Source organism: Linepithema humile, unplaced genomic scaffold (assembly GCF_040581485.1).
Source record: "Linepithema humile isolate Giens D197 unplaced genomic scaffold, Lhum_UNIL_v1.0 unplaced_1, whole genome shotgun sequence".
In the NCBI taxonomy this organism is placed as follows: domain Eukaryota; kingdom Metazoa; phylum Arthropoda; class Insecta; order Hymenoptera; family Formicidae; genus Linepithema; species Linepithema humile.
In genome coordinates, this window is record NW_027124985.1 from 381,889 (window position 1) to 398,927 (window position 17,039).

The window sequence follows — 17,039 nt, forward strand, 5'->3', positions numbered from 1 at the left end:
CGGCGACCGCTTGCTCGCGCTAGCGCAATGCTGCCAGAAACGAGCGGCGGCATCACACTAATACAACCGAGAACCGATGACGTCACCCTATCCGTGTGAGCTCGACCCGGTCGACCAATGGAAGAGAACGCCGTCTCCCTTCCACCGAGCCGACGCAACAGACGATAAATGCTAAGAAGTAAGTGTTTCTAAGGCATGTGGCTGGAATATGAAAAATCCCGTGTTCGAGATTTGCTTCTCGCAACTTTCTTTTCTTTTTTCCGCATTTGTTTCTAACAGTGTAAATTATCAAATAATCTTTTTTTTGCTTAAAAAATAATAGTTTATATTTATTAATAATATTCGCATATGTTAAAACTAACAATTTTTGAAATAATTCAGATTTGCTATTGTCAATAGAAAAATGAAGTTATTTTGCAATATTGCAACAAAGTGTAAATTTAACATATACTATGTTCTTGCCATTCGCCTTATTCGTTTAGCCATGCTTGCTTTGCATTTATGTCTATCGACTCGAAAGATTTTACATACCTGTAAAACTTTTAATTATTTCCCAACTTACAATTAGTCACTCGCGTCCTGATATTTTTTCTCCCGTTCAATAATTTTCTATTCGTACATTCGGAGAATCCGAATAGTGAGATCAATAATGTACTTAATTTTCGTACACTCTAGTATCTCAATCTGAGATCGGTGTACATTTTAACGTGTCAAATGTAGACGAATTATTTCTATATAAAAGATAATTAAAATTTTCACACCAACAATCTATGATATATGCTCCATATGCCATATTATATTTTATTCCATTTTTAATCATTTATTTTAAACTACTGCATATTAGCAAAAGTTACTGTACTATGGAGATGAGTGGAGGAGACGGTAACATATATTATAAATGCAGTCAGATTTATTGTACTCTTGTTAAAATATTGTAAAAATAATGTATTATTAGTAATTATAATAGTATTTATTAGTAATTATAATAGTATTATTAATAGTGGTCTTCCGCACCACCTTCGAGGTTCCACTAACGGCGCGTTAGGTTTTTTTAGTGGACCTTCGCCAGGAGCCCTATTATACCACATTTCATTAATCTTTCTATATATTTCTTTTATACATATGTGATGTCATTTGCAGACAAAATACTTTTTTTACACTTGTCATTTACAAGTGCGGTGTCATTTGCAGACAAGATACTCTTTTTACTCTTGTCATTTACAAGTGTGGTGTCATTTGCAGACAAGATACTCTTTTTACTCTTGTCATTTACAAGTGTAGTGTCATTTGCAGACAAGATACTCTTTTTACTCTTGTCATTTACAAGTGTGGTGTCATTTGCAGACAAAATACTCTTTTTACGCTTGTCATTTACAAGTGATGTCATTTGCAGACAAATAACTTATTACACCTCTGTAATAAAATTAGCAGTTACTTTTTTGTGTTATATAAAAAATACTATTTATTTGTAACATTATTATTGCGTATCATTAGATGTTGAGGGACCAGCTATATCATCAACGTCTGCAGCATGTAGATTAAGACAACTTTTATGTTTTTTAGGACATGTAGAATATAATTTGTTCGATGACATGAGAGACAAATGTTTTTCATTAATCTCGATCTCTAAAATAGATTCTTTTCTTGCGTTCAAAGCTGATTTTAAAACGCAAATGGCATTTACAGAGACGGATGAAAGGCTATTTCGTTTTTTCGTTTTTATGTCTGATAAAATTGAAAATATTCTTTCTGGATCGGCATTAGAATTTGGAAGTGATCTAATAGAATTTATAAGGGATTTAAGATTTGGATATTTCACAAGATCTCTGGAGCTTTTACTTTGTAAAATTTGTTTCCACATGTCATCAAAACTTAATTTTTTAAGATTTGTTTTTTCTGTTTCTGTAAAATTGAGATGTACAATAAACCATTCTTTTTTTAAACCATTTTCGTCAAAACCACCGAGAGTTTGAACGATAAAAGAAACGTCATTGAATGATGTTTCTCTGTCAAAATCAAATAAAACAACGTCTGATTCAAAAACTTTCAATTTTGACAAAAATTTGTCATTAATTGGTAATCTTTTACTAATTTCCTCGGCAGCTGTCACATAAAATTGCAAACAATTTTCTCGAACATTCGCAACTATGTCTAAGTATCCGTTCTTTGTCAGTTCGTCGAGGTATTCTTCGCATTCTAATCCTAAATTTATTTCATTTAAAGATTTTTGATTATTTTTGTCAGAAAATTGAATATTATTGCATACGTTTTTTAAAAACTCAGGTTTTAGAAAGTGTTTACAAACTGTGGTTAGAAACTCTACTGATTTTCGGTGTAATAAATGAATCCTCGTTTCTAGTGCTTGAAAAAAGGCATTAAATAAATTAAAAGAATCTAAAATATGTTCTAAAAATAAGAAATATACTTTTACATCTAAGTATTGCATTATTTTTAATAAATCTTCTCCAGATTTTGATTTTTCATCAACGACTCTTTTAGTTAAAAAATGTTTGATAGTATCCCATAACTCAAGAAGTCTTTCAATACACGTATGATAAGAAAGCCACCGTGTATCAGCCAATCTTAAAATTTTGCGGTTTGTTCTTTGAAAACATTCTGTAAATTCTAGAAAAATAGCCGAACGCTTAGGACTACCGTTAATATAACTTGCAATTTTTTTTAGAAATTCTTCGCAATATTCCGGTAATTTAGCACATGCAGAATGCGCAGCCAATGCAGCAGAATGACACGGACATGAAAATGTTAATAAATTTTTGCACACCTCAACTAGCTTTGTTTTAAATGATGACTTTTTTCCTATCATAACGGATGCATTATCGCACGACAGAGCAATAATATTTAAGAATGGAATGTTTACCCGAGTCGAAATTTAGCACCTATATTGAACCTTAATCTTTTATTTTGAGGTAGGCATAAGAGAGTCAAAGTAGATGTTATGCATTGTATCGTATGTATATAATAGCACCTACTTTGGCGCTACAATATGTCCGAAATTTCCTTTTTTCCTGCTAAAGCTTCAAAGTAGGGTTTAGTTAAAACCCTCCGTTGACCCGCTTTAGACCCTGAAAATATATAGATTCCTTTTTGCCAGCACTACTTTTATGATATTATCAAGAAATTCTAATGATTGCAAATGTTTACAATAAAAAAAAATACTAACTATAATTTTGATTAACGATAATTTTTAGTAGCATACAATTTAAAAATATCATCAATCAATACCATTTAGTTGAATTTTATTATCTTTTGAAAATTTGTAATTATTAGAAATTTCTTGATAATATCAAAATATAATATCAAAATTCAACTATTGAGTATTGATTTCTGATATTTTTAAAAATTGTATGCTATTAAAATTATCATCAATTAAAATTATATAGTTAGTAATTTTTTTTATTATTGTGAAGATTTTTGCAATCATTAGAATTTCTTGATAATATCATAAAACTAGTACTGAAAATCCATATACCTTTGTGATTATATTAAAAATATTAAATTAAGATATTAAATATAAAATAAAATATTAAAAACATTACATAATAGTTATTGAATTAAATATTATTTATTAAGTATATGTAATACATATAGTTAAGAGTATATTATTAAGTATAGTTAACATGCGTTAAAACAAGTTCAGACAGAAATACTTATACAGAAAAAGGTCCAAATTAAGACTGAAACGTTTGATAATATTGTATCACTTAATAAAGCAATAATCAAAATACAACCACATTATGCATATTGCTCGTATAGTTTTTTATTTTTATTTGAATTTTAACGAGTACATCTAAAATAGTTAACATTTAATAAAAAAATTAATTTAAAAAAATTTTTTTGCGTTGAATTTTTTTCAGATATCATATCACTATTTTGAAGAAGGAAACGGAAAGGTATCAGTATTAATGAAAGTTGGAAATGCAACGAATCAAATATTTTCCTTTATGATTAAACATTATAATAACTTTTATAGGTCGAATTTATCTAGTATATATATATACTAGATAAAAGTTCGAGGTTTAATGGAGGAGTTCTCGCAGTAATACAATCTATTTTGTGAGGCTCTATAGGTTTAAAGTAGTATTTCAACGTCAAATTATAGGAGATCAAGTTTTAAAAGAGGAGTTCTAGGTTCTAATTCCGTAAAAATAGGTTCATATAGGCTGTATGAGCATTAAAAGAGACGCTAAATTTCGACTCGGGCAACCATAGTTTTTTTACAAAATGAGCAATAGAATGAATTTACGTCATGTGGCACTTCGCGTAGCTATGGCCGAAATTCTTCAATATCTAACCATTGTTGTCGAAATTGTTGGTATTTTCTTGAATTTGTTATGTTGGAATTTACATCGTTATCATTTAATACTGTATCATTCAATGATGTATTCTTTTTAATATTATTTTTATGACACGCAGAATTTGCATGTTTTAATAAGTTAGTATTGCACGAGAAATCTTTATTGCACATGATACAATGAAAAAGACTATCATTATTAGATACTTTGCGTATCCAAGATTTAAATCTATCATCACTAAGCCAAGCGTCTAGAAAGCTTCGCTTTGATTTTTTTCTTAACTGTTCACACATTTCCATATAAAATAAAAAATATTAACAAAAAATTACAGAACAGAAGGAATAAAAATAAAAAAAGAAAATATATATGTATATAAGTACTTACATATAAAATATGTGAAATGCTTGCAATTGCTTTACCTTCTTGAACTCGAAGTTTTTACAAGGCACGTATAAAAATTGACTTGCTATTATAGTCTATTGAAGTGCTATTATAGTCGGCAACAATCTTAATTAATTAAATTAAGTTGTATTCTCACTATTTGTAACAAATAAACGCGTTATAACGTTATCACTTATGGCGCGAGACACTACCGTGTCTCTTGATAGCTTCCACGCGCTTCCACGAAAACGCAACAACTGACTGAGAAAAGTTTTTCTTAGAAGACATCTTGGAATGAAGAGTAAGTGCAATAACTTCATACATATAAAAAGCCGCTTGGAAGGGGGGGCTTTGCCGTATATACATACGTGATTCTGTTCTTGTGTGTGTAAAATTGCGGACGCGGATCAACGAAATCGCTCTGCGCTCGAAATCGTGTAAAAATATCGTCTAAACGTCTCGAAGCATGAAAATTTTGAAAGTCGCAAAATTAATTTTTCTTAAACATAGGCTTGTAGAGAATGACGAGACGAAACTTTTTTCTATTTGCAGTTTTTTTGTTCGATGCTTATTTTTAATAATAAAAATAAAAAACTGAAAAATTTTTATTCCCAAATTCAATAAGATTTTAAGATATAAATCGTCGTAATTTTGCCAAATTTTGTTGAAATTGTTTAAAATTTGGTATACGCATGCAGTATAGTCTAGTGATGCCTACAAAACAATAAAGAGCTGAAAATCGCCTATTGTTTAATAATAATTAATTGCAAATTGAGGCCAATTGGTAACCACGTTTCTTTAGTTTCGCCGACAAAAAGTATCGAGGGAACTTGAAATTTGAAACAACTTCCAGTGAGACATTTGTTCCTCACTATTGAAGGAAGATTTCTGAAAATTTTCAGATCGATTCATTGCAAATTTGCGGAAATATGCATTTTATAAGAAAACATGCGATGCCGCTGAAAGCCGAACGGCGAGTATGCTGCCTGATGGTGCTCAGCGCTCACGGACCTATCATCGACGGCGTCGCATGTTTTCTTATAAAATGCATATTTCCGCAAATTTGCAATGAATCGATCTGAAAATTTTCAGAAATCTTCCTTCAATAGTGAGGAACAAATGTCTCACTGGAAGTTGTTTCAAATTTCAAGTTCCCTCGATACTTTTTGTCGGCGAAACTAAAGAAACGTGGTTACCAATTGGCCTCAATTTGCAATTAATTATTATTAAACAATAGGCGATTTTCAGCTCTTTATTGTTTTGTAGGCATCACTAGACTATACTGCATGCGTATACCAAATTTTAAACAATTTCAACAAAATTTGGCAAAATTACGACGATTTATATCTTAAAATCTTATTGAATTTGGGAATAAAAATTTTTCAGTTTTTTATTTTTATTATTAAAAATAAGCATCGAACAAAAAAACTACAAATAGAAAAAAGTTTCGTCTCGTCATTCTCTACAAGCCTATGTTTAAGAAAAATTAATTTTGCGACTTTCAAAATTTTCATGCTTCGAGACGTTTAGACGATATTTTTACACGATTTCGAGCGCAGAGCGATTTCGTTGATCCGCGTCCTCAATTGTGTTTATAAGTCGCGTACAAACAGAGATCAGACTAGTTCCTTCGGTTCCTTATCAGTTAATACACTTGACGGAAAAGTCGATTTGAAGAATATTGCGAAATATGGATGGTAAGTAGAAAATTAAATTATTATTAAAATCATCATAAGAGATATAAATTATTATTATTTATTAATTAAAAATAAAATTTTTAATTAAATAATATGAAAAACGGCATAAGAGTGATGACTAGATTGATTATGACTAGAATTATGTGTTAAGAATTAGGAATAATTAATACATTTCGTTATCTTATTTCAAATAAAATAATTCCAATTTGATTTTCCTAATATTTAATATTTATTCTTATTCCTAATATTTTCTCTATTCTACGTAGAGAATCTTTATTATAATATAACGTTACTCCAATAATCGCTAATCTCAATCTATTGTTTCTATGTTGCAAGTTTCTCAAGTAGCATAGCTTTTTAAAAAAATTTACATTAAATCTTGCTTAAAGATTAAAATTTTTAATTTTATGTATTTTGAATATTAAAATTGCTGATTCTTTTAATTTTATGTATATTGAGAATGGTCGAATAGTCAACTGTTTATATTCTTAAAGACAATTTTGTAAATATAAGAAAGGTTAACACATATTATTTAGCTGTAGCTCATAATTCTTCTACCGTTTTTCATGTTATTTATTTTGTTAGCAAAATGTTTAATCTTTAGTTTCTTTCTCCTCTCTTATACATATATAACAGTTTTTATTTTTTTTAACTCATAAATGTATTACTAATTTAATAAATATATATTAATTTTTGCAGAGGACATGACACAAAGAGTGGAAAGTATGACGCTGGAGGAGAAAGATGCTGCTGTACAACAGTTGATGCAACAAATGTTGCATCAACAAGAAAAATTGGTACAAATGCAGCAGCAGCTGCATTTGTTAATAAGTAGTGGTGCAACAACGCAGCAGCAGCAAAATACAAACACAGAAAATATCCAAGAGCAGCAGCAGCCGGAGGAACAAACAAGAGGTACATTATTATTTTTTTTTATTTTTTGTAACTAAATGATTAATTTATATGCATGATTGTTTTATTTAATATAGTACTTATCTGTAAATGTGCTTATTTTTTAGAAAAAAGGAGAGGAGGCGGAAAGTCTCGCGCTCGCTGGTATCACCAGCGAGGTGGAAGAAGTGAATGGGGAGGCAGAGGTGGATGGGGAGGCAGAGGTGAATGGGGAGGCAGAGGTGGATGGAGCGGCAGAGGTGGATGGGGTGGCAGAGGTGGGTGGGGACCGAGAGGTGGCCAGGGCGGAAGAGGCCATATCATAATAAAAAAATATTATATAAATTAAAAAGATATTAGATAAATATAAAAATATTTTTATATATTAATTTCATATTAATATTAATTTTATTTTTTTTAACAAACTTTTATTTTTTAATATTTTTTTTGTATTTTTTATTTATATTTTTATTATTTTTTAACTTATTTACTTATACAATATACTTATATTTTTATTTTTTAATATCTTTTCTATTTTTTATTTATATTTTTATTTTTTAACTTATATTACTTATACAATATACTTATATTTTTTTTATTTATATTTTTATTATTTTTGACGATATTTTTATTATTTTTTAAGTTTTTATTTATATTTTTATTTTATATTTTTTTTATTGATTTATTATTATTATTAATAATATGTTTTTTAATCTAATTTATGTGATAACATTATAATAAATATATATTGACTAGTCATATTGTGATAATTTTATATTAAGATTCATTTTACATATATATAAAATAAAATTTCAAATAAAATCAATTATCTCGTGCTAACTCTCTATCCCGTCACATATTTATAGATAAATAAAATATTACTAACATGTCTGCAAATGACATCACATATGTATAAAAGAAATATATGGAAAGATTAATGAAATGTGGTATAATAGGGCTCCTGGCGAAGGTCCACTAAAAAAACCTAACGCGCCATTAGTGGAACCTCGAAGGTGATGCGAAAGACCACTATTAATAATACTATTATAATTACTAATAAATACTATTATAATTACTAATAAATACTATTATAATTACTAATAATACATTATTTTTACAATATTTTAACAAGAGTACAATAAATCTGACTGCATTTATAATATATGTTACCGTCTCCTCCACTCATCTCCATAGTACACTAACTTTTGCTAATATGCAGTAGTTTAAAATAAATGATTAAAAATGGAATAAAATATAATATGGCATATGGAGCATATATCATAGATTGTTGGTGTGAAAATTTTAATTATCTTTTATATAGAAATAATTCGTCTACATTTGACACGTTAAAATGTACACCGATCTCAGATTGAGATACTAGAGTGTACGAAAATTAAGTACATTATTGATCTCACTATTCGGATTCTCCGAATGTACGAATAGAAAATTATTGAACGGGAGAAAAAATATCAGGACGCGAGTGACTAATTGTAAGTTGGGAAATAATTAAAAGTTTTACAGGTATGTAAAATCTTTCGAGTCGATAGACATAAATGCCAAAGCAAGCATGGCTAAACGAATAAGGCGAATGGCAAGAACATAGTATATGTTAAATTTACACTTTGTTGCAATATTGCAAAATAACTTCATTTTTCTATTGACAATAGCAAATCTGAATTATTTCAAAAATTGTTAGTTTTAACATATGCGAATATTATTAATAAATATAAACTATTATTTTTTAAGCAAAAAAAAGATTATTTGATAATTTACACTGTTAGAAACAAATGCGGAAAAAAGAAAAGAAAGTTGCGAGAAGCAAATCTCGAACACGGGATTTTTCATATTCCAGCAACATGCCTTAGAAACACTTACTTCTTAGCATTTATCGTCTGTTGCGTCGGCTCGGTGGAAGGGAGACGGCGTTCTCTTCCATTGGTCGACCGGGTCGAGCTCACACGGATAGGGTGACGTCATCGGTTCTCGGTTGTATTAGTGTGATGCCGCCGCTCGTTTCTGGCAGCATTGCGCTAGCGTACAACTCGCGGACTCGAACAAACTGATTCGGTCCGCGGAGACGCTGAACAAGCGCAATCACCGAAATTGCTTGCGCCAGCGTCCAAGAGTGGAAACGCTACTTCGCGCGATGAAACGCTTTTTTTTCTCGGACAAAAATGAGGGTTTTATACGGGAAAGTATTAGGAGGAAGAAAAATCTTTAAGAAAAATTATGCGAGAAAACATTTATTTTTACGAACAAAAGTACATGATTTGAGAATAATAAAAATATTTGTTTTTATTTCTTAAATTTTTCATAGTTTTTACATAGTTTCTATACAATTATACATTTTACATTTTAAAACTAACAATATTTTCTTAAATTAAATAAAAAAATTTTTTATTTATACTTTTTACAAAAATTTATAAATCTACTTAAAGCTATTTACATAAAGTCGGAAAACACGCGCTAATCGTCGACAGCGAAAGAGCGAAAGAACAATTCCGTAAAAAATTAGTGAATCGCGTAACCGTAAGGAACGGAACAACGACTACTGAGAAATCTACGTTTCAATAGCACAGGAGTACAAGCTTTCACTTCGTCGCGAGTTATTAACTCGTGAAAAGCCGTACGCCGAATTGCTCTGAAACGTAGATTTATCGATGTTCTATGTGACTTTCCTTCTTCACTTTCCTCTTCTCGTCCCTCTCGCTCTTTTTGCAATATTAATTCTCTTATACTATTAAAATTAACTAAGCATGAGTTTGCAAAGTTTAGGGTTATACCCTTTACTTTGCAAACTTCGTGCGTGAGTCCTTTCGGTGTGCGAACAACGTAAGCATAAAATTTCGGGCCACCGGATACAAACGCCTCGATGTAACTACCGGACCCATAGCTTTCGAGTTCATTCGTCATATCGCCCAAAAAATTACCCGTACGCGGCTCGTATTCGGAAGGATCACCGCTGCTTACATAAATGCAAGAATCGGTATCATAATATAAAACGCGTCGATCTAAGCGTTCTAAATATTTATACAACACTAATCGCGCTAGCGCCGTCGTGTACGCCGCTAAAACGACGTTGGTAAGAGGCAAGGGAACGTCGGCCTCTTCCGAAAGAAGAATTTAAACAACTTCGCGACCGAACGTAATCCCGAATTTTTCGCGATATTGTTACTTTCGAGAACAATACCTTCGGTTTCCTCGTAATCGCGAAGATATCGTTCTTTAGCCTCGTCATCGGTACATTCACTCGGCCACCCGCTGGCTTCTTGTTTTAATTTTAAAAATGTATTAATATATTCGGCGAATAATCCACCCTGCCGCGTACCGTGATCGTAGCGTGTTGCGTTGTACTGCCAAATCTCGCTAACCTCCGACACGAAATAACCTTTTTCAAGCGCTTTGCGATATTCGCACGATACCCATGTACCCGTAAATTCACGTTCGGAAGGCACGTGTGTACAATTTTCGCGTGAAAATGTTTTGCAGCAACTGCGGCACAACGCGAATAACAATTTTCCGCGTACGCGATACGGTAACACGGGGTGAAAGAGATCGCGCGGTGCGAGTACTTTGCAACGTACGAGGCCTTCGACGGAGTCGAAATTATAATTCGGGCCTTCTCCGATTAGTACCGAACATTCCTCCCCGACATACACCGTGGGATGTCCGATCGGAAAAGTACCCGTTTTTAAAACATACGGATACAGAGAACATACATCGATGTATCGTATCTTCTCTGTACCCGTAATTTCATATCGAGTCGCAACATTCCCCGTACGCCCGCCGTAAAACGCATCGCGCGGATTGAGCGGTTCGTTTTCAACCATTTGATGGTGCTGTAAATATTCCCGCATTACGCTATTTACAACCATCGCACGATCGAAATCGCACTCCCATTTTTCCGTCACCGTGTATCCGCATTTTCGAAGACGATATGTCGTTGCGACGGTATGCTCATAACGCAAATCAATCGTATTCCTACGTTCGCTGTTTACGGAGAGGTTACTGTCGCGGTTGATTCTAAAGCACGACGGGCAACCGTGCCAAAAGCATCCGTGAAATTGAAACACGTGATGTCGTGTTACGCCGTTTTCTAACGATTCGTAATATCCGTCGACGAGTGTGCCGTCAAGTACGCGATATTCGCGGGTACGCCCTGCGTGAATAATGGGATGACCGAGCTCTCGCTCCATCCACACCAACCAACGCAGTGCTTTGCGCGATTGCGTATTCACGTGTCTGTACCCATCCGATGGAATTATACCAATCTCGCTTTCACGCAGAAAGTTTTTTCTAAAAACCCTCATACACGTGGAAGCGATTGTTGTACATTCCTCGAATGGGCACACTTTTCCGCGCCTCAGGAAAATTTTCCTAAAAGCCATGCACGCTCGTCTAAGAATATCCACGTCGTTGCGACAATAGCGCGATATCTCGAGTTGAAAATCAAAAATATAATTCGCCCGGGTTACTTGTCGTGCCATGCTAAAAACTGTTCGCGTTCTTTCGTATTCATAGTTTCCGGAGAGTAATACTCGACGCCCGGCAACGGTCCTACATAGAATTGATTATTGAGTGTGTTAAATAAATGCGGAAAGACGCCTTTATCCAAAGTATTCGCCAGCCCGAAAGCTTTTGGTAATTTGGATAACCGCATCGGCATATAATTAACACTGTCGATAAATTTGGTATTTCCTACCGTTAGTACTATGATTTTAGTACCGCTCAAAATTACACGAGGTTCTGTCGAAATACCGCTTTCTACTAAATATCGGAGGATAAATTGCGCGTCGAACGATTTTGCGTTATGAGCAATACAAATTATTTTTTTAAAATATATCGTCGGACGCGTCGCGAAATTTACAAATTCTTTAACGGGATCGTGACGAAATGTAAATTCGCGGATACCGCACCAAAGACACCGCACCGACATATCTTCTATTTCCGCGCACGATTCGCAAATCTGCTGCGCGACGCAGAGAATAGGCACGTGAATTTTTACATTAGCGGTACCTCGAAGCGTTTCATCCTGTCGTGTTTCGAAATCGTAAAACACGAATGCGGAGCGATTTTCTGTTTTCGACACGTGTTCATCCTCATTTTGATCTTTGAAATGCTCTTCCGAAGAGCGACCCGCGATGCTACTCAAAGCTCGATTGATCGGCATCATGCAGCAATAATGATTTAGCGGTTGGTGAGAACGACACGTGAAACAGAAAGCCGCGCCGCATTCGTGCTGTTTCTTTCGTTCGATTACACGACCGCACTCGCTGCAAAATCGTATAACGCTGCAAACGCTTTGAAGCGAATGCTCGTCGTACGATTTTTGCGCGCAATGACGCTCGAGGCATGCGCGATTAAAAAATTCGCGATTACATTCCGTGCAGCGTATTCGCTCATGTTCGAATCTCTCGCAAGTTGGAACCATGTTACAACGCGGGCATTTATTAGAGCATCGATGCCCTTTCGCGTCACTGCGATAAGCTACGTTGCACGGAATGCAATACCCTCTACTTCCAACAGCGGCTCTTAAATTTAAAATCACGCTATAATGACGCGATTCGGCGACAAATAAAATATTTAATCGAGATATAGGTTCTCGATGTAGAGAGGCTAGCACCGCTGTTCCGTCGAATAACGGTTTACCCCCGCGACCAAAAGTGTCGGAATTGTAAACTATTATCGCGACATTTTCCGCGGCTAAATATTGTTGGAAATGTTCGATTTCCCTAATTCCGCAGCCGACTTCCGGAATCGCGATACCGACTTTTTTCGTCAACTCGCCGGCAAGTTCGCGTTGCGACGACGAATTTCGTGTTCTCACCGCGTTCCATCTCGCATGCAACTCGCCTGTACGCACATTTCCACGCTCGTTATTAATCTGTGCCGTCACGAGCGCGCGAGGAAAACACAGATTATCGCTGTTGTTTATTGTTAAAATCGAACGTTTACCAACAATATCTAGAGCGTTATATCCACATCCCGCGGGAGGAGTGATACGAAAAACGCGGATATTAAACTCTTGCGGTACGTTTAACCCCCCTGAACTTTGAGCTAATAAACTCACGAGATTCCAAATGTTCTCGGGAGTCAAATCGTTCGCCGGACGGAACGATATTCCAGCGGGGCCGTGAGAAAGAGCCGGAGAGTCGAAAGACAATCCAACATAATCTCCCGGTACGCATGAAAATATCGTGTAAGAGTGAATTTCGCGAAACGCGTTTTCCAATCGTGTGTAAACCTCCCCTCCTCCCTCGGGAAACGGAAGTATACGGAATCTAGCCTCTCTACCCTCTATCCCGAAATTTCTAAACCTACGCGTGTTTTCCGATACTAATTCTATATAATTAAAATTATCGCCGACCTGATTATTATTCCGACGCCTTTCCGCCGCCGATGCTGCATCGATATCCTCCGCTCGCCTCGTTTTCTCCTCCGTTCTTTCCTCTTCCTGCGGCGCTGTTTCGAAGTCGTCGGTTTCGCCAGTCGATTCCACACCCGACCGAGTTTCCTCCGGCTCTTCTTCTCTACCACCACCTGTTTGAACTGCAAAAGTCAAAATTAAAAAATTAGCGAATTAATTAGAAAATTTGATAAAATATATTTTATATCTTCATGCTCGAATTTTATTTGCAATAAAAATCGAAAAATTTGTAGTGTTAAATCAGCTCACCTCTAAATTTTCTTCTTTTTTATTTTACACCCTTGTTTGATAATTATAATCGGGAGAGTAAGAAATCACAGGGGGTCTGTATCCTGTGAAAATTTTAATGTTTAAAAAATAAAATTCGAGCATAAAAGCAACTGTAAAAATTTGCAATCTTTCTTACCTCTGTCAGCCATTCCCCATCCGTCTTGCTCGTGGCTTTGTTCATCCCCTCCTTCATAATTCCTCTCCTCGGCCTGTAATTCCTCTTCCTGCTCTTCCTCCTCCTGCTCTTCTTCTTCTTCTTCTTCGTCTTCCTGCTCTTCCTCTTCCTCTTCCTCCTGCTCTTCCTCTTCGTCGTCTTCGTCAGCCATGGGTAATATTACTTTCTGTGGACGGTCGTTATCTAAAAATTGACGTTATTAATTTTTCAAATTTTTTAGTTATTTTATGCTTCTGCTAAGATAACTTTTCTTATCACTTACTGTACAAAGGACTGAATATTTCCTCCTCATCGAACGAGCTCACTTCGCGAGGAGCCGGCTGACTCGTCGATTCGTTGCTCACAAGATCGACAAGCTCCGGCGTAAGAATAATTCGCGCGCGAGCTAAAACATTAAATTTTTTTAAAAATTTCCTAATATTAAATCAATGCTGTTATTTTATTTCATATAAATTACTTTTACAAAGGTCTATTACTTACACAAAGGTCCAGCCTCAGGCGAGGTATCGGCTCGCCGTCTTATCCCGCGGCGTTGAGTAGCTCGCTCTTTGACATAATTTTGACGTACGCCACGCGCCACACCCTCCACCGCCATAATTTTTTTTGGCTCGTGACATTGTAGCGTTCCTAAAAAATAATAATTTTAATTTTTTTTAATTTTGTTTTAAATATTCATAATAAAAAACAGAAACTTACCATTTTTTACCGCACCACGATAGTAATTCAGCAGGCCGGCGATATAGCCTCCCGCATCCTCTTCTTCGTTGTCGTTAAACACACGCCTCATCTCGATTATTTCGCTGGCAATAATCAAAAGCTGGAGGTAAATCGAGAAATGCCCCAAACGGAATAAAACCGCGAACACCGCGCTAGGGCACGCATCCGCAAACTTTGCGAATACAACATAATTATTATCGTCGTTGTCGGATAACGACGATAAATAATTATCGATGCAGAGCCCGTTTAAACTACGAGTCAATCGCAAACACGATTCGATAATTTCCCGCAAACTAGACATTTTTAATTCAACGTGGCTTCGATACGCAGTGAAATCACACGAAGACGGAAATACAGATCGCTATGATCCCGAATGCGCGAGAAAATGTGAAACTGTGCGATTTTTCAGCGTCTTCCCGTTTTATACCCAGTTTTCTCCCCACCTTGAGAAAATTTAGGAAAAAAGCATCCTTTTCAAATATTTTTATTACACTTCCTTTGAAACTGGACAATGGTCCAGGTCCTTTCATCGTACAACGTTTCGGTCATTTCGTCGTACTTTTCACGATAATCCTATTATTCAACGAACAATACTTCAAGATAGGAGAGCAAGGTGCTTCGGAAAAAATAAAATATCAAGTTGATTGATTCAGGGTAAGAATAATCCTATAGTATTGAACACGTAGTAAAAATTCCGACGATAAACTTGTTAAAAAATACTACGCGACGGGTAGAAATTCTATTGATTGAATAAGAATAATCTACTATATATCAATCGCGTAATAAAAACCACAATAGGGTAGCAAAAATTTTTCCGTTGTAAGATCATGAAAATTTATTCCGTAACATGTTGCGACACGAAAATTTATTCCGTAACATGTTGCGACACGAAAATCGAAACTTTCTTTATCTAGTTGAATTTTCGTGGGAATTCGGAAAAGTAATATTTGTTAATGCGTCGCCTTTGCGACCAATCATAGTGCTTAAAAGTTTATATGTGTTCAAATTTCCCCCACCATTTTCTGTTACGTAGAAGATTGTAACATTTTTCTCATTCGTCTTCTAGCATTCGAACCTACAAGTTCAACAGCGAACAAGTTTCAGTTTTCGTATTTTTGTTTCGCGTCTGCGTATAAAAATCAGTGTCATGGATAAACGCCGGGAAATTGTGGAATCCGAAAAGCCGACAAAGTGCAGCGACACTTCCGAAGCAAGATGCGACATCTCCGAAAAAATTGTGCAGAATTGCATGTTATCTACAACATATGGGTTGAATTTTTCCTATACGAAGAAAATTCATGTTGGGCTGCAAACTTCAATCAACGGCGACGAGTTTGATTTTCAACCTTTCGTTAAATTTTCATCCAAGAGAGCCGATGGTATTTGCTTCAACATGGCGGAATGGCAAAAATTTCAAGAAAATATGAAGCAAATGTCGGATTACTTAAATGGAAATAGTATTACGGTAAACTCGATTATTATCAACAAGATAATTATAAATTTCACCACTGCTTATGGAGCAAGAGCTTTGTTATTGACATATCGAGAAAACGGACAAAAAGTTCAACCTTTGGAAAATACCACGACTAAAGAAAAAATTCATGCGCCGAAGAAACGCCGGACTTATTCGCTCGCTATAGCAATGCAGAGAGCTAGTTTTCTGGGACTAGAAAATATACTCGAATGTGTAAACGCTAATTTGTGAATCGACTGAATATAATCACCACTAGTGCCAATGATTGCGCTAAATATCTTATTAATAAAATACAAATAAGACTACCTATTGTGAGCTATATCGAAAACGATATTATAAAACTCGCGTTCAAATCTAATTGTCACGAAATACAAACTAATGTACGTACGCAACTAAAAGATTTAACATTTCTCGACGATCAATTTGAAATTGTATTTTTAGAATTAATCGCTCTTTACTTCGATCAAATTGTACATATAATTAGATTTCAACAAAAATTGTAATTCATACATTAATGTATACTTTTATAATTTATAATTAAATTTGATTCTATTAAAAATCATAAAATGTATAAACTTTATTTTGTCAGTACAATTATGTATTCTTAAGAAAAATTTTAAATAAACGATTTTGTATTCCATTTCTCGTGTTTGTTTTCTTCCTCTTTTTGCATGTTCCTGCACTCGCCATCCTC

The 17,039-nt window shown here is 34.6% G+C and overlaps 1 protein-coding gene across 1 annotated transcript; it reads right to left on the reverse strand.

Annotated features, from left to right (window-relative positions):
• Positions 1–9,236: 9,236 nt before the first annotated feature.
• On the reverse strand, positions 9,237–16,234 carry LOC105669995 (uncharacterized). The gene is made up of 8 exons (XM_067361000.1): positions 14,851–16,234; positions 14,635–14,781; positions 14,417–14,539; positions 14,116–14,337; positions 11,758–13,831; positions 10,473–11,680; positions 10,073–10,389; positions 9,237–9,362 (listed from the first exon to the last, which is right to left on the reverse strand). The coding sequence occupies exons 1-8, from the start codon at positions 15,170–15,172 to the stop codon at positions 9,237–9,239; spliced, it is 4,539 nt and encodes a 1,512-aa protein (XP_067217101.1). The 5' UTR covers positions 15,173–16,234.
• Positions 16,235–17,039: the final 805 nt, after the last annotated feature.